The following is a 22,297-nucleotide window of genomic DNA, read 5'->3' on the forward strand; positions in this document are numbered from 1 at the left end:
GCTGAGTACTACCCAAACTGGATGTGAAGAGGGATCGACATCCATAGCTATTATTCTTGGCTTGATAAGCACATGATTAATTATGTAAATTGCATCTGCGCTTGAAAGGCTCCAAACCTAACCAGCCCTGCAACAGTTCGCCCTTGCACATCGTGCAAAGCTTGCCAGCATGCGTAGTCGTCGAGATAATTCCTGGGTGGTTCAGAAGTTTGGTGGAACAAGCATTGGCAAATTCCCAGACAAGGTTAGTTGCACCACTGTTTGTTCACCCGCTTTGCTATAGTGACGATTGCTTACATGACCATGGTAGGTTGCCGAGATCGTGAAGAGGTACAGCTCAACCACTAGCGTATCAAGGGGGCCGGCTAACATTATTCCAGCGCGAGGCTTGGAGGCGATAGACCCGCAGTGATATGTTCTGCACGAAGTTCAGGCAAGAAAGTCTTCGGAACAACGAGTAGGTGAGTCAAACAGCCATCAAACCTCTCATCAGCTTGAAGTACTAATCATGATCATCCAGGCTGCTACAAGTCTACCGGACATTGAGAGGCATTGTTGCCATCACGCAAGACCCTGATATGCAAGAGTTGCTCTTCGACAGACTTCGCAGCATTATCAAAGATATCCGTGATGACCAAGTGGCCACTGTCCAGATATATATCTTGAGACAGGACATTCGTGATGAGACAACCCGACAGATCACAGCAGATTGCCAGGAACTACTTGACTACACATCCGCTGCTAAGCGCTTCAACCTCGATATCAATGGTAAAGCAAAAGACAAAATGGTCAGCTTCGGTGAGAAGTTGAGCTGTCGACTCATGGTTGCTATGCTACGAGACAGAGACATCCCAGCGGAATACGTCGATCTCTCCGATATTGTACCTAACAACAACCTGAATCATTTGAAGCCTGAATTCTTCCCTGAAGCAGCTGCAGTCTTTGGAAAACGAATCGAAGCTTGCAATGGGAGAGTTCCCGTCATCACTGGATTCTTCGGCGCTGTTCCGGGGAGTTTGATAGACAGTGGTATTGGAAGAGGATATTCTGACCTCTGTGCTGTTTTGGTGGCGATTGGGCTACATGCAGAGAGAGTGCAGATCTGGAAAGAGGTTGATGGCATTTTCACAGCTGATCCGAGAGAAGTCCCTGATGCTAGATGCTTGCCTTCGATCACGCCATCTGAAGCAGCTGAACTTACCTTCTATGGATCAGAGGTCATTCATCATCTTGCACTGTCTCTGGCAATTCAAGCAAAGCCGCCTATTAGCATCTTTGTCAAGAATGTGCAGAAGCCGTGGGGTCAAGGAACTGTTGTTGTTCCTAGCGATGGTGACGACACATCTTCGTGGCCGATCGACTACTTGGACCCTTCCGACTCGGACTGTACTTCTTCCACAGCACTGCCAAAAATGCCAACTGCTGTCACCATCAAACGAGACATCACCATTCTCAACATCCTCAGCAACAAACAGTCCATGTCTCATGGCTTCTTCGTCAAGGTCTTTACCATCCTGGCAGAGCACGATATCTCAGTTGATCTAATCTCCACCTCAGAAGTCCATGTTTCTATGGCAATCAACAGTTCCAACATGGATCCCTCTCAGATCAAGGATGTTCACTGCAAGATTGCTGAAGAAGGAGAGGTGAATGTGCTGCCTGACATGGCTATCCTGAGTCTCGTGGGCGCTGAGCTAAAGAACATGACCGGCATTGCGGGGAGAATGTTTGCCATTCTTGGGGAGCAGCACGTCAACATTGAGATGATCTCGCAAGGTATGTGAACTCTATGTATGTTTCAAGCCATTTGCTAATTTGGTTCGGTGACAGGTGCGAGTGAGATTAACATATCCTGTGTCATTCCGGACAAGGACGCCACTAGGGCTCTGAATATGCTGCATAATGAGCTGTTTACGAAGAATGCCATGTAAACTATAGCTTCACACACTCTATCACGCGGTTTCTGACTTAATAGAGTTAAAGTTGAGTACTATTAAATTATGGTCATTGCGAAGCACATATACATGTCGAGAGCTGCTGGAGTGCACAATGACGAATCAGTCGTACTATAACTTCTAGTCAAGTGAACCGGAATAATCCGGCTTGGTCTGTCTTTTTTCCTCCTCCTTCTATATTGACCGGGGTCAAATCTCGAATCGTCTTGGCGGTCCCCTGTATCTTGTCTCACAGAGGTCTCCTCAGTAGCTGCCACCGACGCTGAGGTCATCTGACCCACGATCTTCCGAATGCTTCCCGATTCCAAGGGAGGATGGACCTCTTGTACATGGCCATGCCCAGCTCCTGCACTGTCTGTTATAATAGTAAGCTATCTTTTCTGAAACTACTTGTGAGATCTTGAAGAACTAATCAAAAGCAGGTCTGCTTATGCTAGATTTTAAGAGAATCACAGCCTTGACCCAGGATGATGCTAATGCGGAGATGAAAGATGTAAAGACACAATCTCAATCTATTGTCTGAAGTCTAAGGGAAAGAAGAAATCTATGATATCCCACAACAATTCTGAAACTTTTCGTTTGCAATCGGCCATCCAGCAGTATCAAGATGAGAAAAAACCATAACCTTCTAGTGAAGAGAAACAACCGTCTCGATAATCAATTCTGCAAAGTGCACCAACTCCTCATTGTACCTAGGGAAGTTATGTCCCCCACGATGTGTCATCTTCCTCGCCATATCGGGGTCAAACAACTCGTACACCGATTCATCGACGAATGAGTAGTGATCCTTTAACCCACGGACATGGACAGAAGGTACTGGAATCTTCTCGGGGATATCACTAGGTCTCCATCGAAGGAGGAGGTCAACGGGAAAGTCAAGCTCGTCCTTGACAGCGTTGATCATGTCATACTCAATCGAAGTGTGAAGATCCTTCTTCCAGTCCAGCTTCTTGCCATGAGACACGTCAATTCGCCCGGGGAGGTATGCCGGTTCAAGTGTGTTCTTCTCTGTAAGATCCCAGCTGATCACACCATTGTCAAAGGAGTGGGGAAGGAAGGCTGATGTGAAGATGGCCATCTTAAAAGGGTATGGCGTATCGGGGTGCTCGGCTTGGTGCATGAGAAGTAGAAGAGCAGCCATAGAACCACCCTGTGAGAAGCCCCAGATACCATCAAAAGGACCTTCAGACTCAACATAGGCAGCTAGGCGCTCATATGCCTCTTCGACGTCTTCGGGGTAAGGGAAGTTGTACCAGCTGGAGTTGGGCTTGGGGACTTGCTTGAGGTTTGCTGATCTTGTTAGATCATCGGATAATGGAGATAATTGTGGTGGAACTTACGGAGCATCAGTTGTGTGGGTTCCATGCCTGCCTCGAGAAATTCGTACTCCCAGTCACTTGGCAGGTGAGCAGTGATGGGCTCCATCTGTTGTTGGAGAACCTCTACGCTGAAGGCATAGCCGTGGAGACATAGAAACCTCATCTTGATATAATCTGAATGGATTGTTGAAAGTAAAGACGGATCGGAGTTTAAAGAAGCTTAAAGTCAAAGCAGTGAGTGAGATGAATGGGATGAATCTTGGTGAGTTGCTGTAATTGAGAATCCTTTAGATCTTCGCCAAGGGAGCCTTTTTATTAAGCTTCTCTTCCTTTCGTCCGGCCTTCTCTATACTAATTGAACCGTGTATTGAGCGGTAAAACTCGGTTTATTCTTCGTGAAGGTTATTCAATGCTGTTTCAACATTGAGCAAGCGGTACGTGATGCATACCATCCGAACCACTCGGATCGCCTTGCCAAGATCTGTAAGGCAATCGCATTGATAAGCTTGATACGAACGGGACTACCGGAGCCACAAATGCAAGGGTGAATCTATAACGGGCCATTCAGAGTCTTCCAAAAGTTCGTTCTGTCGATCGGAAGATGTACGGAAGCTTTGACGAAATGGATCGAAGGATCGGAGGTTGGGCTAGCCACTTCGGAGGTTCGAGAATAACACGGGTAGTTACTTACACCGGGATATCTCTTGCAAATATGAGATTAGATTGCGCCTTTGACATGAAAAATTGACAAATTCTTGAAGTTGACTGTCCCGACGCTGTTGCTGTAGTCAGCTCTCCCCAACACTCAGCACCAGATGATATTCGTCTTTACACTTTGACTTAGCAATTGTCTCCCATGAGCCGGCGTCAGACTCTGAAGACTCTTCAAAAACTTATTCTTGCTCCTTCCCAACACATTTCTCTTAGTATCGCTAGCAATTTATCTGTGATACCGAGTCGAAGCATGACGACAACAGCAACGGTACCGGTATTGCCAACATCCATCCACGATGGGCTTGGTAAGGGTATTGCATATGGTAATACCTCAGATTCAGCTTGCCTTGATGAAGTTATACTAACTCAGCATAGAGAAGAGCCTTCCTAGACCCGTTAATCCGTTCTCGCACCGTGTCCCCGGACGAGAAATCATCACGATCCCCAAATTCACACTCGAATCCGGTGTTGAGATGCGAAATGTTCCAGTGGCATATATGAGCTGGGGCAAGCTTTCATCAAAGGCTAATAACGTAATGATCATTTGCCATGCTTTGTCTGGGAGTGCAGATGTCAGCGACTGGTGGGGACCGCTTCTTGGGCATGGGAAGGCATTTGATACAGACAAGTTCTTCGTCATCTGTATGAACAGCCTCGGAAGTCCATATGGAACAGCTAGTCCTGTGACAGCCAAGAATGGAGACTACTCGGAGGGTTGGTACGGGGCTGACTTCCCGTCAACTACTATCCGAGATGATGTTCGGTAAGTAACTTTTACCGGGAAAGCGACGATCACCAGCTAAGTATAGCAGACTTCACAAGTTGGCCCTAGACAAGCTCGGAGTTAGAAAGGTTGCAGCTGCCATTGGTGGCTCTATGGGAGGTATGCACGTTCTTGAATGGGCGTTCTTTGGTAAAGACTACGTTCGTTGTATTGTACCAGCTGCAACATCAAGTCATCAAAGTGCGTGGGCCATTGGTTGGGGAGAAGCACAACGCCATGCCATTCGGAGCGATGTCAAGTACAAGAACGGTCGTTACGGGTTTGATGATCCTCCAGTTCTTGGACTGGAAGCAGCTCGTATGACGGCGTTGCTGACGTATCGAAGTCGGGACTCCCTTGAGAGGCGATTTGGACGCGACACAGGAAGCAAAAAGAAGGTGAGCACCTAATTTCGGTGAGAAAGCCGAGTCTAACACATGTTCAAGACACAGAAACAAGAGAGCAAGACATTACCGAGTAACAGTACACCAATTCACAGCCACAGCGGGGCCGACGAGACTCCTGTCGCATTTGACCGCGCCGACTCCAGCTTCGCCGCCCAATCCTACCTCCGCTACCAAGCCAAGAAGTTCTCCAACCGCTTTGACAGCAACTGCTACATTGCCCTCACAAACAAGCTCGACACTCACGACCTGGCGCGCGGCCGAACACGGACCATTACTGAAGCACTGTCACTGATTGAGCAGCCTACGCTTGTGCTGGGAATACGAAGTGATGGGCTGTACACGCTTGCTGAACAAGAGCAGATTGCGCGAGCTGTGCCAAATGCCAAGTTGAGAGAGATCGTGAGTGACGATGGACATGATGCGTTTCTGATTGAGTGGAGCCAGTTGAATTGGTTGTTGATTGGGTTTCTTCATGAGAGTTTGCCGGATATTATGCAACGAGCGGCTTTGTAATAGGAATCAGTACACACTATAGATCTTTATCATCACGTGTCGAGGAAAGATCAGAGTGCCTTTTATGACGCTGCGTATGCCTAATCTGTAGCTGGCAATCTGCTTGGCCTGGTCCTCGCCTTCTCAACAGGCTGAGGAGCCATAATCACATGAGATACCAGTAAAACCTCATCATCTCTCTCCCTCTCCCTATGCTTTGTATTTGCCAATTCCCTTGTCTCCGTCACTGTGAACTCAGACACGCGCAGTATTCTCGTCGACCGGTTATCGTCCTGACGCAAATCGTCCTGTAAATGACGCCCGTTTTGTAGCTTGATCTCGTGGTAGCGATTGGAAGTATGCGGCTCGGGAGGCTGGCAGGCAGGATATGCCTTTCTCGAGCGTTTATAGCTCGACATTGACGGAAAATATCGTGAGACGAAAGGTCGTAGCGTCGGGACGCAGGCGCATAGTAGCCCGCAACAGAGTTCGGTGAATGACCAACACGCTGATTCGACGTTGACCCAGTTAAGGTCTTCTTGACTATCTAGGTAACCCATGCGAACTATTGAGATAGCATATAACCTAGGTTCCAGGCGTTTTAGGAGTAGGGTTAGGCTTAAGTTATAGTATTAATACAAGATTAGAAAAGGGTAAGCTAATAAAGCTAAAATAATATATAGCTCTAGATATTTATATAAAATAAGTAAGTAAAACTAAAAGTTTTTAACTTTAAAGTATAAGCTAAAAAGTTATATTACTTATAAAAAGTAACTTATAATTTTTAACTTTAAAATAGAAATTAATATTTATTAAGTTAAGTACTTAAATAAATATATTAATAATAATATTTTTATATTTTAAAATATAAAAAATTAAAAGCTATTAATTTATAATTAAACTAGCTTAATATAATTAATATATAAGTAAGCTAGATAAATAAGTAAGTTACTTTCTTTAACATTTTAAACTTATAACTTAAAAGCTTAAGCTATAAGTTTAAAATACTAGCTTTTACTAAATTAAAAAAGTCTTAGGAAGGTTAAATGTCCTATTAATAGACTATAGATACTATAATATAAACCCCCCTTACCTGCAGAGGTACTTTATTATATATATTTCCTCTATATTAGTGTTAGTTATATAACTAACGACTGTGAATTACAGTCGCTGCCAATCGTCACCATAAATGCCACGCCGCTATATCTCCCGAGGGGTATAACTACCAAATTAACTCGATAAGTAAAAGTCTTATTCATTTATATAATATTGTAGATTGAGTGAGATCTGGAAGACCTCACCTAATCGAGTTGCTATGATGATATTTGAGTCTTGTACAATGTATGGGTAACCCTGAGGCCATGGAAGTGGCTGGTACTCAGTTGGCAGACGAACAAGTCGCTCGCCCTCTTTGGTAACCCATGTGCGGTTTAAACCCAAGCCATACCCGGAGAACCTCGCTATCCGGCTGTTGTATCCAGCTCCCACGGAATCATATCGTTTTGGCAGGTTAATGTAGCCATATTCTGTCGATAGTCTTGTATCTTGGTCGTTGAACTGAAGGTAATGCACCACCTGAGTTGCCTGGACGGTTAAGACACAAGCTCCATTTCCGGCATCGCAGACATAGATAGTCTGTTCTTGGCCAAAAGCTATAAGTTGATCATCATCAGAGAATACGATGGGGCCGCCGTGCATCCGATATTCGTTGCTACCAGGAAGTCGACGGTTGTAGAGATATTCCTGCTGGTCTAGATCCCGGACATACAACCTATTCTGATCGTGGAAAGCGACAAGCCATTCCCTGTTTGAGAGACAGAGCGAACGCACAATAGACTGGGGCTCCCAATCAAACTCATCTAACAAGTTGAACCTTTAGGTGCCCCAGGCTTTTCCTCCTCTTGATGTTATCGCGGCCAATCGTAAGCCATCGTTAGAATACGAGAGGGCTCTAACTCTGCCATCAATCTCAATCTCGTTCTGAAGACCTCCTGTAGCTGGATCCCAGATCTTGATTGACTCTTCATAAGACCCAGAAGCAAGGAAACCCGTTTTTGGACAGTGCGCGAGTACTTGATCATCGCCAGAAACGGAAATAGTTCTTACGGACGGTCGACTTGTACTATTCCATATCGGAATCTTAAAATTCAAGCCACTGCCAGCAACGTAGCCATTGCTCAGACATTGAAGAGAGAACTGCTCTCCAATAAACTTTCCGGGCGACGATGAAGAGGATTGGACAGCTTCGAGAACTCTGATAAGACCTACGATTGTTGATCCAATCACAAATCGACCATCCAGTGAGAACACCGTGGAAGTTACCTGACTAGAGTGCCCAGATATTGTTCCGGAGTGAGTACCTTTCTGTGCATTCCAAACTTTGATGGTAATATTGTCTGTGCATGCCAATTGCCCATTCTCTGAGAAGCTCAGTGACACGGGGCAACTGTCCAGCTTGAGTGTGTGAAGGCATGTGCAGTGATAGGTAAGGGGGTCAACTATCCAAATTTTCAATTTCTGCTTGGATCCTGAAGCCAGAATTGGGTTTTTGGCAGAGGAAGAAAAGGTCCCAGCCCATACCTCATCGTTATGATAAGTTAAAGTTTGAATGGCAGTGTTTTCATCAGCATCCCAGATCCTGATTGTGGAGTCCCAGGAGGCGGATGCCAATAATCGACCGGATTTTGCTGGTGAAAACGCCAGTGACTTCACATTGCTAGAATGCTCCGCCAGAGTATGCATAACAATTCCTGCGTTGACATCCCAGATCTTGATTTTGCCATCAGAGATCCCACTTGAAGCAAGGACACATTTATCTTGCCGCGGGGAAAATACGATCGACCATACCGCTGAGCCATTGTTTCTCAAAGTGCGGATGCACCGTCCTTCCCCTACATCCCAAATTCTGATGGTCCCGTCAGCTGAACCTGAGGCCAGAATGCGTTTTCTCTGTCCATTCCAAAATGCTACACTATCCACCCAACCAGTGTGCTGTGTCAGAGTATGAAGACAAGTCCCCGATTTCAAATCCCAGATTCTGATGGTCTTATCCACTGAGCCAGAAGCCAGTAATTGGCCGTCCGTTGAAATAGCGAGCGCATCCACTCTAGATGAATGTCCTTCTAGGTTCTGAATGAATGGTCCCCATTCTTTGTCAACATGCGGACGGATTCGTACCCATTCCGGGATATGCTCGGCGAAATTCCTTTTTGTCATGCTTTCGGAAGGACAGAAGAGGAGTGCTGAAGTGTATAGTTGGAGTGGGGCTTCTTCAATTATCTGTCGGTACGAGATGATGAATCTGAAAGCATCGCCAATCAGCTATCTGGCAGTGTTTTGATCATCTTGTAGCTTCCCTTCCACCATCATAAAGTGTTTCGGTGGGAATCCAGTGGCCCAGTTCTTGAGCTTCTCCATCATTAAGACTCCCTGGGGAATCTTTCCCATTAGACTGAGAGCTTCAAGCCAATAGACAAATCTCTCCTTGATAAATGTGATAAGGCCAGACAACAACTCGACACATTCAGATGACGAATTTTGACAGGAGTCAAAGAAGTGATAAAGCCAGTAAACGCATGAATATCGGCATGGGCCTAATGGGTCAGGATATGGGATTGGTACTTTGTCGACCAGGGTGCCGGAATTCTCGATTTCATACATATTATAATGCAATGTCTCGTTCATCGCCTGTAGCGTTTGAAGGAAGGCAATCCTGTGTAGTCCCGTCATCTCCTCGTTCCAGATTTCCTTTGTTATTTGACTGAGAAAGTCTTTCGCTGATTGGTGAATGAAGTAGACAACATCGTCCTTGATTGTGAAAAACGAGCCACATTCTATGACTAGCTTGCGCATATGCTGTGTTGGTTTCTCGGTAGCCCCGATGAGCCCGGCCAATTCTTTAAGGCTTGGTGGTTGATATACAACGACCAAGATCCTCAGAAGTGAAGAACAGAGTTTGGGGGTTTTCTTGCCATGGACTTGATCGATCATTCTCTTGTAAAGAGTGTCCAGACCTTCTGGAAATTCGGCTAGGTTTTCTTTAAGAACGTGGATATCTTTAACTCTCAATTTACCACTAAGGCCTCGAGTGTAAGGCTCGCTTTTCCTTACGGTCCCACCACCCAAGCCCAAAAACTGTACTAACTGTAAGAATAAATATTACCACTACAGCGATCCAAAGCTCCTGATGGATACGTAGCGTATAGCTACGGTCGCTGGTTTTAGGTTGAGCTGAAGGTTCAAACCACACAAGTGTAGTGCTGAAGAAGGACTGTTGTTTAATATGCCTATTAGTCAGCATAATGAAACCTCCTTGGCTCTTATCTGTAATGGATTATGGCAGTAATGGATGGAGAATTACGCACCAGGACCAGACTGGCGGGCAAGTAAAACATTGCCACAACTGTAGTGATACGTATAATGCGCGAATCCTGATACGTCTTGTTTGCCAGTGAAGCCATAGTCTTCATTTCCATAGAATCATTCTCAGCGATCTGGGTGAGTTGAAGACTGTTATATTGTTGAATTTGCTGTGAGTTCAGACTAAGTATATCATCGAACTGTTACTCTCTTGTGTTAGTGTATACTAATATCTAGTACCGCTTCTTTTAACTGTTAAAAACAATTCCTGGGACTCCTTACCATTACTCGTATATCTTTAGAAGTAGCAAGGAGCTTTTGGACCGTCTGCCTATAGTTCTTCAACTCGATTGTGACGTTGTGAATCTCGCGTTGAAACTCGCAGTGAAGAGTCATTGGTATAAAATCGGTGGCCGCTTTCGCTAGGGCATGTTCGTGCCTGCTAATTTTTAAAGTCGTCTCCAACGTATTGGAAAGGATAGCGTTGGCATGATGCAGTTTCTTGCGAAGGAATAGAATGTCCTGTTTAGATGAAAATGTGACTTGGAAGTTCTGAGGCTTCTTGGACAGCGATACTGTATCAAACTAGGGTATCGTTAGCTCGAAACAAGATATGAAGGAGTGATCTTATGGGTTAACATACTGACTCCTTGAGACTGTCTGCGATATAGTTTAAGTAATCTCTATAGTTCAGAGTAGCCAAATTGAGATATTTAAGATGCAAATACATAGGATGCTCGGCGGCTTCGTGTTTCTCCCTCGTGTCATGCTTGGCTAGAGGGTGAATGATAACCCAGTCAGAGAGCCCTCTAATAAAGTCATATCTATGATATAGGGCTGAGAGACGGCAAGACCATGGATCCTGCAAATCACGCCCATGGAGTTCAAAATACCGAAGGTTGTATCCGATGCCTAATTCGCAGTAAGCTATCCGATTCAATATACCTATAGAGCGAAGCATCTCACTGGCAGTCATGTATTTGCTCTCCGCTGGCAGGCATGTGTCTGGAGACGTTTGAGAAATCACAGGCTCGTCTTTTGATCCCGTTGAGAAATTAAAATGACAAAACATGAAGTCTTCGTCCTGCGAGCTCCACTTTCGTCTAAAGCTCATTACAATTTTCAGAAAGTGAGGTGACATGTGGAGAAAATTGTATATCCTCCAGAACATCTCGGGTGTGATGTTGATCCGGCTCCATGAGTTTAGGCGATCGAGAACTCTAAATAATACGGGATTAGTGCCTTGCTTGTTGTAAAGTATATAGAACCTCAAAGTTCAAGAGTACAAGATTCTGTTTAAAGGCAAACGTGGTTCATCCTGAGATTTCTTAGTTAAATGAACGAAATAGCGTAGTCTTGAAAAGTTCAACCTCCAGTGCCTGTTTCAAAGAATCAAAACTTTGAATGCTTTGCAAAGTATTATTCTGCTCGATTTCACTTTGATCAGGTGGAGCTGAATTGTGGCGTTGCAGAGGTGAGAAGACTATATGCATAAGAGCCTTGTCTGCATCTTCAACAAATAGTTCAGATATAATAGCTTCAAACCTGGATCTTCCGGGAACCCCATCTTGCTGCAAGCTGCCACTCAGCACCATACTTGGCTTCTGGAATGAAGGGCAAAAAAAAAAAACAGTCAACGACTCAAATAGCAAAACATTGAGAGAATAGCCGTCGGGCGAGAATATGCGAGGCCAAGTTTCTATTTATGATTTTGTTAGTTCCAATGTAGCCAGGCAGTGCAGTTTTACAAGTCAAGAGGCTGTGTATGTATGTATTTTCAGGGTGGGGTAGGACCAGATACTCTAGACCAATTGCTCAATTTGTGGATTCGTGGAAAGACCGGATGGGGAATGATAGAAGAACAGGTCAGTATGTCATAAGGACTTAGATAATTCACCTAAACTCCTAGAACTGAAATGGCTAATATTCATATCAAGAGATTTATCATTATGGGCTGCCTGGCTATTTTCTGTCCCCTAAATTACTGCATACGGTAGCTCTTCGGCTTTGCAGATCACTTTCCATGCTATCTAGGGCGCCTCGTACATGCATGAAAATACCAGCATGCAGCTACAAATCAGGCTGTAATACTTTAGGCTGCAGTTGACGCCCAACGCAAGTTGATGCCTAACGGTTTACTTATTCCGAAAAGTGCATAATTTCATTGCACTAATCTTTCTTTTATTAGTTGCGCGTAGTTTATAGTGAGAACCAACTACTACAAGATGGCAGACGAAATCACCCGGCTTGAAGCACAGTACGTCAACAAGTCTAACCTTGAGAGCTTACTGCAATCACTCTTCGGCTCGACTTATGAGGTAAATGTACGTGTAATGTTTCCTTTTTTCTGCAATTTCTTCCTCGGCTTCTGTGTTAAAGCTCAGTGGCTAATCGAGATGGACTTTGTGTTGCAGGAAGGACGAGGCATTATTGAAGTCACGGCTGCCAGGCAGCTCACACGCGTGAGTACACAAAATCTACAATCATGCGAAAAAAAAAAAAAAAACTAGCTTACAGTTGTTATAGGATGAAATCAAGTCTGTAACGAACAATGCATAGTCTAGAGTTTGCATTCATTTCGGCTGGCTGGTATAGGATTCGTGTGCGCTATTGTCAGGGAATTTTATCAATGCATTGCTAGTTTTGTTGAATTCACAGAATCTATCAATTATTCATCCCAAGCTGTGTGCATAACCCTAACTACTAATGTGCTTGACAACAGAAAGACTCTATGTATTGGCGGGAGGGACACGCTGCGTACCGTCACTGGAGAAATGGCGGCAAGTCACCGTAATCAACCCGTGTATGAAGGAGGGTAGAGGAAGCAATTCTGACCTATAGAAGGCTCGGGTATGCTAAGTTGCACACGTGTCACTGCGGGGTTTCTGTGTCTGACAATCACAACGAGCCTCATTTCTGTTCAGCATGTCAGCCAATGATTCTCAGTGGTAGTTTAATCCAGGGATCGCTCATTTAAGCCACTGTCATTGTTTAAATGGATCAGCTTAAGACCAATATCAAGGGTTTACGTCGAAAGAATGCATCGCAACGATGGTACATACCCGAAAGATCCCTCTTGGCAGTCATGACCGAGGACGCCATCAACAATACCTTGGAGAGATCGACTATACCCTCTCACCAGCACGCCGAGACTCTGCAAAGAGTAGTTGAAAGCGGCAGACGGATTTACTCAATTTTGGCACTGCTGGACTTCTATCAGTATCTGGCCAACTTCATTGAAGGTGACCAACTCGACGACGCTAAGCTCCCTTTTAGAATCGATACACTCCAAACGCTTGAGATCCCTGAAGAAGATGCCAAAGACTTTGAGGACAAACAGTGGGAGCTTCTTGCGCCTGTATTTCGTCGCGGTACTCTCAATAGACGTCTTGATGAGAGCCTCATCCTCCCTTTCACCCAAGAGAAGAGAATCGGTAAAGGTGCATTTGGCACAGTCTATGAGACCGTCCTTGATCCTGATCACCAACTACTTTCAGGCGAATTTTTTCCGCAAGTTGTATGGGCTTGACCTAGAATACCCTGACATTAAATTAAAGCTGATGCTGCACCTAAGGTAGCTAGAAAGGAATTCCACATCAAGGGCCACCATCACAAAGAGCTTGAGAACCTGTCAATTCTCAACCATCTCAAACATGCCAACATTGTTGAACTTTTGGGGTCCTTTACAAGCGGAGACTTACACAACCTGTTCTTTCCCTTAGCAAGCGATGGTAATCTCTATGATGTTTTGTCATCAGATCGCCAAGCAGATTTATTCGCCTCTTCTGAAACAATGCTCGTTGAACTTGCTGCTTTATCCTCTGCTATCGAGCACGTTCATGATTTTTCCAAGGAAAACCTTGATCTGGAGTTGATTGGCTGTCACCATGATCTCCGTCCCCGCAACATTCTCGTTTCAGGCAGCAAGCTAATACTGGCTGACTTCGGCCTCTCAACGCTCAAGCCATCTTCACAAAACTCAGAGACTCCGTTCAAGCACAATGGTGACGATTATTTGGCTCCTGAGTGCGAAGACTGGGACAACAGCTTTGTCCCTGGTAAGGTTCATCGATCTGCTGATATATGGTCTTTTGGGTGCATTATGGCCGAGATTGTTACGTACCTTGTCTCAGGTCGTGAGGGAGTTGAAGAGTTTAGACAAAAGAGGAAACACAAAGTTCGAAACTGGACATTCTATCAATTTCACCAAGGCTTTGATCGACCAAGCGACGCAGTACATCAATGGTTATCGGATCTTGAGACTACAGGCCCTACATGCACTGCGTTGCTTGTCAAGAGTATATGCCAAACAATAGCTATCAACCAAGCCTTAAGACCTACAGCTAGTAGTGTCACCTACAAGCTTCGATTCATAGCTGTACACGAAATATCAGTATCGATCAACGAATTATTCAGGCAACTGAAACACGCAGCACCATCTATAGACATGTCCCTCGAACGCGAAAGGTTTCGGGCTTGGCAACATGCCATTGACCTGGATGACCTGAAAGGGAAACTGTCTCAACCCAAAGGCAGCGGATCAAGCGACGAGAGTACCATGACACAGTATAGTGGAATAATGGAAAGTTTGCGTCGCCTTAGAGAAGACCTGCAAGACAGACTTTCTAGAGGACTGGACTCACAGCGCTTGGACTTGTCACGCCTGGTGAGGCTACAGGATGAGTTGCACTACTTCCTAGATCAACAACAGAAGAATTTATCACAAGCGTACTTCCGTGTCTCTCTGCTGAGCGGCCAGGACGCAGCTCTAGGCACCCTCAACGAAGATGGCGACCAGACCCTTGGAGCAATCAGCCATGACTTGCGTATGCGAGCCTATATAAGATACATCAATAGCCTGCTGGTTTCAGAGTCTGTTGGGGGTCAAGACCCCCCACGAAGCGGATTTGAACCTCTACTTTCAAACCAGACTATTCTTATCGATCCTAGTAGAATCCCGAAGTTGAAGCCAATCGGTGACCATCACTTTGGATCCGGGCTTCTAGAGAAGAGTGACTCGGATACTATAGTGAGCCGCCCCATATGGGTTGAGTGGCGCAGATACGAACATCATGGTGCTAGTGAAGATACTATGGCCAAGTTGTACGCTCGGGCTACTCAGACCGCCAATCTGTTATCCCAGAAAAAGCCCGATTCGTTTCGAACGCTTGACTGCCTGGGTCTCTTCCATGAGCCATCAAGAGGTGCCTTCGGCCTACTCTTTGAATTCCCTCCTTATTCCAGCAACCCCCCCATTGCCCTGACTGGTACGCTAACCGGCCATGGCAACGGTGCTCCTCTCGGAGGCACAGTCACGCTGGACAACAGGAATAAGCCTGTTGTCATGACTCTACGCGATCGGCTCCAAAAGGATAATCCCACTTCAACCCACTCACGTGCTGCGACTGCGGCGCCCGACCTTGATGACAAGTTTAAACTAGCAGCAACACTGGCAACGTCATTATTTGAGTTGCACACTGTTGGATGGTTGCATAAGAGTTTGACGAGCTCCAACATCGTATTCTTCCCTTCATTTACGTTGCTACCAGATTCTTTCGGCAAAGACACCGATGTTACAGAGCACGGCTGGGCTGCTAACAGCCAATCAATACGAGAACCCTACCTTGTAGGCTTTAATCACAGCAGACCAGATGACCCTACGACATTCACCTCTGGTCTCACAGATTCAGAGTCAAGACACTACCAGCACCCAGCGTATCTGAAAGCCGGTATTGGCTACCGTTTGGAGTTTGACTATTATAGTCTGGGGATTCTTCTCCTCGAGATCGGCTTTTGGAAGCCATTTAGTAAGATCACCAAGGATTGGAGCGGCTCATTTGAAGAGCGCCGGCAGAGACTACTCACAAACCGTGTGCCGAAGCTCGCTCAGCATATGGGCCGTGATTATAGTGAAGCAGTACGCTGTTGTCTGTCCAGTGACTTCCAAGGACCGGTCAGCGAAGAGAATACTAGCGAGCGAGGGACTCAATTACATTTTCGAGAGAGGGTTGTTGCAAAATTGTCAAAGTATTTCACATAACTTGAAAGGTAATTTAGATTAAATAGCTGGATTCAAATGCGATGTGCTGACTTTGTGACCTAATGATGAAAAAATTCCAGTGTCAGAGTCTTTTCAGTATACCTTTAAGCAGTAGGCTTCTAGCAGTGGTGGCTGTGCCACTGTCTCAGATGAGCTGTGGCCCAATTATGTCTCGACACATGCGTCCCTAGGCAGAAGTGCAAATCCAGTCGCTTACGCTGTACTCCTAGTTCAGGCTCATCCTATCCCGCAATCTTGAAACTTCAAGGCATTTTCCATCTCTCTGTGATCACCGAGAGTAAAATGGCTTCTACTTTACTAGGTCCCTTTCGGGTAAGATTCTCCACTTGTTCATTATTGCAAATACCCTAGGCTAACTCTAAAAGTCGGTGGCGGAGGAGTGTTCAAAACTTGAAGATGATGACATTTTCCTTGAACAACAAAATAGAAGATTGTCCTTTTCGCAGACAAAAAGTACACAGACTCCCGATCATCTTATTCTTGGTCCAACTCATTCCACATTTCTCAGCTCTCGCCTTTTCTCCAGCGCGGGGGTTTCTCAATACTCTAATTCTACCTCAGGATGGAACCTGATTACATTTCTTGCTGTCGTCCAAGAACTAGAGATTAAAATCTTGCCAGTCGCATGGGAGCCTGGGAGGCAATTAATTGGGAGAGGTGGAACAAGCCAGATCAACCAGTCTGTCGTAACCCTCCAGGCGAGCTTTGCCTTCAAGCGTGTTTCTGAGGAGGACCGGCTCAATAAGACGGAGGAGGACATATACCGGTGTCTTATCAATGAAGTGTTGGTTCTTTGCCATCCTCGCGTTCGCGGCCACAGCAATATCCTTGACCTGCAAGGTGTATGCTGGGATGTGTCGCCAGAGAACCAAGATGCAGCCTCTCCAGACTTGGAAAAGCAATATAAAATCTGGCCAGTCCTGGTATTCGAGAAGTCACAGCTCGGAGACTTGTTCGACTTTGCAGGTCGACCCAATACCCAAAAGCTCACAATAATGGAGCGATGGATGGTCTGCCTTGACATCGGAAAGGCGATAACACACATGCAATCCAGCAGTAAGTGTGAACCTTTTCAGTAACTAGTATAAGAGCTAAAGGTGTACGAAGATGTTATCCATGGAGATATAAAGCCGCAAAATATTCTCATCTTCAAACGCGACGAGGGTTTCACTGCCAAGGTTGCCGACTTTGGCTACTCAGCTTGGTATGCCTCAGATGACAAGCACATTGTGCTTCCTCGGTCTCCTCTATGGCATGCTCCGGAAATCGATGAGTACCCTGAATTCAATTTGAGAATGGCACTCCAGACAGATGTCTATTCATTTGGCCTAGTCTGTCTATGGTTCATGTTTTACAGCTACTTGTCGGGAAACACCCCACTTCCTGGCCTGGATCTATCTACTCCATTGCTGCACTCCGACAACCCCAAGGAAAGGTCTCTTCAACTTCTATCCCGTCTCAAGTCTTCGAATAACAGTAACGTTTCTTTGAGCCAACTTGTAGAGCATGTACTGTGCCAAGAAAGTGGACTGGATCTTATTTTCAAAAACAGTATCTTATGCTTTTTCCAAGGATGTCTCGATCCAGATACGAATGTGCGAAGCCCTGACGTACAGAGCTCACTACAATGGGCCGTTAACTCGTGAGTAGCAGACCCCACATCTTGCGAAATGCACAATTTTCTAATGGTAGATCTCAGAGATACAGCTGACTTGCGAGTCACTTTGACTGAGATGTATTTCCCCACTGAGAACGATTTCAAGGCAAGTCTGACTATAAGGTACGGGATGTCTGTTCTAATACTCGGCAGCTTGAACCTTCACTCCATGAATTGTACTCTTCCGACTATCGAGTAAGATCTTGCATCCGCCACCAGTTGGAAGAAATAGTCAGATCAAAGCCAGAGACGCGACTATCACAACAGCTGAAGATTTGTTACCAACTCGAATTTGGACGTCCAGACTCAGCAACTAAGGTTATGTCTCTGTATGATGGTAAACCCCATGAGACGCGTCTGAACCCAGGCCTGGGAACCAATGGTCCAGGCGTATCATTGTTCGAACAGCAGGTTGCTGATGGCTACCTTTCCCCTGCACGTTCCCTCATTCAGAAATATGTCAACGATGGTGTTCTGGATACAGCCCAACGCACGATTGAAGCTGACATCGAGAGTCTTAGAAAGATACCAGAGACGCGATTTCTTGTGGCTCTGCTGAAGTCAAATCTTTCACTAGTCTTCTGTGCTCAGGGACAATGGAATAAAGCTGAAAACCTAGAGATTGAGTTCCAGAAGGAACAGGCGAATCTCTTGGGTAATCGCAATAGAGCATGGCTGGGTAGAACGTTGAATCTGGCGTACATCTACAACCATCAAGGTCTTTCAAAAAAGGCCGAGGAGCTTAGTTTACAAGCCCTTGAAACCTCAAATGAGATACTCACCAAGGAACATCCTGACATGCAGCTAGTAATGCTCACCCTAGCATCGACTTACTGGAGTCAGGACCGCTGGGATGAAGCATATGAACTACAGCGAAGAGTCATAGCAATCAGAAAAAGGACCCTTGGTGAAGATCATCCCGATACGTTGAGTAGCATGGACGAACTTGCGACTACATACTGGGCCCAAGGACACTGGATCGAAGCTCAGAAATATGCAAGAGAAATCGTCGAGATCAGTAAGACCGTGCTAGGTCAAGAGGACCCCCATTTCTTGGATCTCTTATCAAACCTGGCTTCGATCTACAGGGATATCGGTTGGTGGGACAAAGCTGAAGATCTCGAGTTCGGCATTCTGGAAACCAGGCGGAAGGTCTCTGGCCCAGAACACCCACATACGTTGGCAAGCATGGTCAACTTGGCATCCACGTATGAGAAACGGGATCGATCGGATGAAGCACTTAATTTAGTAACGCACGCGTTGGAGATAAGTGAGAGAACACGGGGTCCAGAGCACCCTCACACTCTTAGTACCGCCATGGTGCTAGCTTCATTCTTGCAAGGCCAAGATGAGCTGGAGAAGGCAGAAAAGCTCATGATTACGACGATGGAGACTTTGAAGAGGCTTCAAGGTCAACATCATTCATTGACCTTGCTGGCGATGGAGAGTTTATGTTCACTCTACCTGGACCAAGCTCGGTGGGAAGAAGCTGAAACGCTGGGCCAAGAGGTCGTGGATGCAAGTAAAGAACGACTCGGAGAGGATCACCCTCGCACCTTGATGATAATTTCAACCTCAGCAAAGGTTTATCGCGATCAAGGCAAGTGGGAAAGCGCAGAGAAGATAGACTCGGAAGTCTTGGACAAAGCTGTCAAAACGCTGGGCGAAGAACATCCTGAGACTATGACCATTATGGCAAACTTGGCTATTTCTTACTGGGGTCTTGAGAAACTAGATGAGGCAGAAGCATTGGAGATCAAAGTTCTCGAAATGAAGAGGAGGATCTTGGGAAATGGCCATCCGTCAACATTGACCAGCATCGACAACCTGGCAGCTACATATGTTGATCAGGGCCGTTGGGCGGAGGCTGAAGAGCTAGAGTTGGAACTACTCACCACCAAAGCAAAAACACTGAACGAAGACTTTTCAGTTGCAAGAACAACTGCAGAGACTGAAGCGATGCTGTTTTGGGATTATGGCGATATTGAAGAGTCAGAAAGGCTGTGGCATATAGCTATAGAGACGAGAGGGAGAATTCTGGGCAAAGACCACTACTTTACAGTACATACTATGGAAAGACTTTTGGCTAGATATCAAGAGGATGGGCGGTCGAAAGACAGTAAACAGCTGGCGGAGCAGATTCGGGAGCTAAAGAAAGGTCAGAGAGAATATAGGCCTTCAACGAATGCGGCGGCGAGCCAAGGAGGGTTACTAGGCTTACTACCAGAGTATACAGATAAGGTTGACAGAGAGGTACTGAAGGACCTGGGGTTAGAAGTCCAGCTTAAATATAGATAACTATGGCTAAAAACCTAATATTTACTATATAAAGAGCTGTTTCACCTCTATAATTCCACCCTCATTCAGACATAATCATTGCCATAAATCCTTTCGAAGCGCTGACCTTATAGCACTACGCCTCGATAACTTGTCAAGCTCATAACACTAGCACTAACGTTGGAATTTCGACCGCAGAACATATGACCCTCGGTCAGCCTTGGTTTATTTATAAATTACTATAATGATTACCTTTCGACTCAGCCCAACTCAGCAGAACTCATAAACCTCTGCTCGGATCATATTCTCTCAGTGCCAAGAATGCACATTTGCCCGGCTTTAATAGTCTGACGCTATTAATATACAGCTATAATAGCCTTAAAACCTTATAAGATTTTATATATTCTAAGGTCTGCCTGGACTTACTATATAGGCTCTTAAGCGCTTAATTCTCCTTTTTAAAAGTATTACTTTACTTATATCTTTACTATTTTATATTATATATAATCTATTATTAATATTAATACTTAGCTATACTTAATTAAGAAAAGACTATATTAAACTAGGCAAGGCATACTTTAAGTAAGTAAGTTAATAAGTTAATATTAATTTACTTTTTAATATAATATAAATTAATTAAGATTTATATAGTTTTATATTTATATTAATATTAATATAATTTACTAGTAATTATTATAATAATTATTTTTAATTACTAAACTATATTAATTTTACTTTATTTTAAATACTAATATATCTATATAGTCTTATTTAATTAAATTATATTATAATCTTAACTATAAGTAAAATATCTAATATTAAAGTTAAATTATATATAACTAATATATAAAAAGTAAGAAACTATTATAATAGTTAAGATATATAGCTTAAGGTAAAAGGTCTAGCCTTAATAGTAAAACTAAAGAACTATCTATTTTAATAAATATAAAGAGATAAGACTTTAAAAGGGATTCTAGATTTTTTATACTATTTTTAAACTTAATTTTATATATTTTTATTATAGATAATTAGGAATAAGCTATATAGGTATAATAGTATTATTTTACTAAAGCTTAAAGAGATAAGATCTTAAGAAAAGGGGTTTTTATAATATACTTAAAGGGGTTATAGAGTTATATATTAAGTTAACTAGTACTATCTCTAAGTAGCTATTATAATTATCCCCCTTTCTCTATTTAGCTATTTTTAGCTAATATAGTATTATATAAAGGCTTAATAACTCTTAAATATAATTTTATTTACTTATATCTCTTTTTAATTAATTATAATAGTTTTAGGATTTTACTATTAGTAAGGATCTTTTTATAGTTAGTCTCTTTATAAAACCTAGTAAACTCTCTTTTATAAGCTTTTATTTTTACTTTTACTATAAGTATTTAATTTTACCTTTAATTTAATTCCTTTTTCTCTTTTCTTTTCTTTTTTATTTTATATAATCTCTTTAGCTTATATATCTTCTGCCTCTTTTTAGTCTTTACCTTTATACTTTTAGTTTTTATATTAATTAATTCTTTTTCCCTAGTTGCCAGTCCGCGTGCGTTTTGCTATAAACTACAGGGGCAGGTAAGGTTAGGGTTAACAGCAATATAATCTAATTAGCTAAAAAAGCTAGGCGCTTAGGCTATTTACTGCTAACTGCAGTTTATAGTAAACTACTAATAAAAAAGGCCCTTATTATTAAAAGCTAACCTTAAAAACTAACTCTAAGCTAACCTTAAGGTTAATTAATATAAACCCTAGCTAAGATTTATTAAGTTAATAATAAAAATAACTAATTATAATTTATATTATTATATTATTAGTAATATCTATTAGTTAATTAATTAATCTCTTTTACTTATTATTAGCCTTTTTAAACTATAGCTTAAAGGGCCTAATTATAGGCCTAGCTAAGCTCTTTAGGCTATAGTTTAAAAAGGCTTATTATTATACTTACTTATCCCTATTTATTATACTAAGATTAATATTATATTACTGCTAGTAATAATAAAAAGTAAAGTAAGCTAGGAATTAGAGTTTATACTACTATCTATTAATAATAATAAGCCTATCTATCTTACCTAGCTACCTAGCTATTAACTTTATTTACTTATTTATATCTTTCTTAATTATTATTTATTAGTTAATTTAATTAACTAAATAATAAAATACTAGTAGCTACTAATTCTAATAGTAATAATAATATTAAAGTAAAAGAAAGCTAAGTTATTATCTAACTATATAAAAAGCTTAATATTCTTATTTACTTTATTTATTTAATTATAATTAGGCC

At 43.4% G+C, this 22,297-nt stretch overlaps 7 protein-coding genes across 8 annotated transcripts; 4 read left to right on the plus strand and 3 right to left on the minus strand.

Annotated features, from left to right (window-relative positions):
* The first annotated feature begins 62 nt into the window (after nt 1–62).
* FVEG_12521 (aspartate kinase) lies at nt 63–2,248 on the plus strand. 2 transcript variants are annotated; one of them, XM_018901861.1, is made up of 6 exons: nt 63–84; nt 137–244; nt 311–330; nt 381–461; nt 521–1,776; nt 1,831–2,248. In XM_018901861.1, the coding sequence occupies exons 1-6, from the start codon at nt 73–75 to the stop codon at nt 1,929–1,931; spliced, it is 1,578 nt and encodes a 525-aa protein (XP_018760453.1). In that variant the 5' UTR covers nt 63–72; the 3' UTR covers nt 1,932–2,248. The 2 variants fall into 2 exon arrangements, with proteins under 2 accessions (XP_018760453.1, XP_018760454.1); XM_018901862.1 differs by lacking the exon at nt 63–84 and having other exon boundaries at nt 106–244.
* Nucleotides 2,249–2,416: 168 nt separating this feature from the next.
* Nucleotides 2,417–3,610, minus strand: FVEG_12520 (hypothetical protein). The gene is made up of 2 exons (XM_018901860.1): nt 3,296–3,610; nt 2,417–3,245 (listed from the first exon to the last, which is right to left on the minus strand). The coding sequence occupies exons 1-2, from the start codon at nt 3,435–3,437 to the stop codon at nt 2,584–2,586; spliced, it is 804 nt and encodes a 267-aa protein (XP_018760452.1). The 5' UTR covers nt 3,438–3,610; the 3' UTR covers nt 2,417–2,583.
* A 402-nt stretch (nt 3,611–4,012) lies between these two features.
* Nucleotides 4,013–5,721, plus strand: FVEG_12519 (homoserine O-acetyltransferase). Its single transcript, XM_018901859.1, has 4 exons — nt 4,013–4,311; nt 4,364–4,751; nt 4,801–5,149; nt 5,198–5,721. The coding sequence occupies exons 1-4, from the start codon at nt 4,131–4,133 to the stop codon at nt 5,669–5,671; spliced, it is 1,392 nt and encodes a 463-aa protein (XP_018760451.1). The 5' UTR covers nt 4,013–4,130; the 3' UTR covers nt 5,672–5,721.
* A 1,804-nt stretch (nt 5,722–7,525) lies between these two features.
* FVEG_17288 (hypothetical protein) lies at nt 7,526–8,866 on the minus strand (the record flags this gene model as incomplete). The annotated part of the gene is made up of 1 exon (XM_018906540.1): nt 7,526–8,866. The coding sequence occupies one exon, from the start codon at nt 8,864–8,866 to the stop codon at nt 7,526–7,528; it is 1,341 nt and encodes a 446-aa protein (XP_018760450.1).
* A 105-nt stretch (nt 8,867–8,971) lies between these two features.
* FVEG_12518 (hypothetical protein) lies at nt 8,972–10,985 on the minus strand (the record flags this gene model as incomplete). Its single annotated transcript, XM_018901858.1, has 6 exons — nt 8,972–9,784; nt 9,813–9,920; nt 10,015–10,209; nt 10,292–10,594; nt 10,653–10,921; nt 10,976–10,985. The coding sequence occupies 6 exons, from the start codon at nt 10,983–10,985 to the stop codon at nt 8,972–8,974; spliced, it is 1,698 nt and encodes a 565-aa protein (XP_018760449.1).
* A 1,220-nt stretch (nt 10,986–12,205) lies between these two features.
* FVEG_17287 (hypothetical protein) lies at nt 12,206–12,691 on the plus strand. Its single transcript, XM_018906539.1, has 3 exons — nt 12,206–12,333; nt 12,424–12,471; nt 12,536–12,691. The coding sequence occupies exons 1-3, from the start codon at nt 12,235–12,237 to the stop codon at nt 12,566–12,568; spliced, it is 180 nt and encodes a 59-aa protein (XP_018760448.1). The 5' UTR covers nt 12,206–12,234; the 3' UTR covers nt 12,569–12,691.
* A 403-nt stretch (nt 12,692–13,094) lies between these two features.
* Nucleotides 13,095–20,025, plus strand: FVEG_17286 (serine/threonine protein kinase; the record flags this gene model as incomplete). Its single annotated transcript, XM_018906538.1, has 5 exons — nt 13,095–13,526; nt 13,584–15,926; nt 16,517–17,126; nt 17,178–17,578; nt 17,881–20,025. The coding sequence occupies 5 exons, from the start codon at nt 13,095–13,097 to the stop codon at nt 20,023–20,025; spliced, it is 5,931 nt and encodes a 1,976-aa protein (XP_018760447.1).
* Between the last annotated feature and the right edge of the window lie 2,272 nt (nt 20,026–22,297).

This window comes from Fusarium verticillioides, chromosome 3, assembly GCF_000149555.1.
Source record: "Fusarium verticillioides 7600 chromosome 3, whole genome shotgun sequence".
Taxonomy (NCBI): Eukaryota; Fungi; Ascomycota; class Sordariomycetes; order Hypocreales; family Nectriaceae; genus Fusarium; species Fusarium verticillioides.

Bases quoted from the DNA above. Each gene is read 5' to 3' on its own strand.
- FVEG_12521 (XM_018901861.1), top strand. The intron at 462-520 runs GTGAGTCAAACA...ATGATCATCCAG, and splicing joins GTCTTCGGAACAACGAGTAG to GCTGCTACAAGTCTACCGGA. The intron at 1,777-1,830 runs GTATGTGAACTC...GTTCGGTGACAG, and splicing joins CATTGAGATGATCTCGCAAG to GTGCGAGTGAGATTAACATA.
- FVEG_12520 (XM_018901860.1), bottom strand. From the start codon at position 3,437: ATGAGGTTTCTATGTCTCCACGGCTATGCCTTCAGCGTAGAGGTTCTC. The intron at 3,246-3,295 runs GTAAGTTCCACC...TAACAAGATCAG, and splicing joins ACCCACACAACTGATGCTCC to CAAACCTCAAGCAAGTCCCC.
- FVEG_12519 (XM_018901859.1), top strand. From the start codon at position 4,131: ATGAGCCGGCGTCAGACTCTGAAGACTCTTCAAAAACTTATTCTTGCT. The intron at 4,312-4,363 runs GTAATACCTCAG...AACTCAGCATAG, and splicing joins TGGTAAGGGTATTGCATATG to AGAAGAGCCTTCCTAGACCC. The intron at 4,752-4,800 runs GTAAGTAACTTT...TAAGTATAGCAG, and splicing joins ACTATCCGAGATGATGTTCG to ACTTCACAAGTTGGCCCTAG.
- FVEG_17287 (XM_018906539.1), top strand. From the start codon at position 12,235: ATGGCAGACGAAATCACCCGGCTTGAAGCACAGTACGTCAACAAGTCT. The intron at 12,334-12,423 runs GTACGTGTAATG...TTTGTGTTGCAG, and splicing joins GCTCGACTTATGAGGTAAAT to GAAGGACGAGGCATTATTGA. The intron at 12,472-12,535 runs GTGAGTACACAA...CAGTTGTTATAG, and splicing joins CTGCCAGGCAGCTCACACGC to GATGAAATCAAGTCTGTAAC.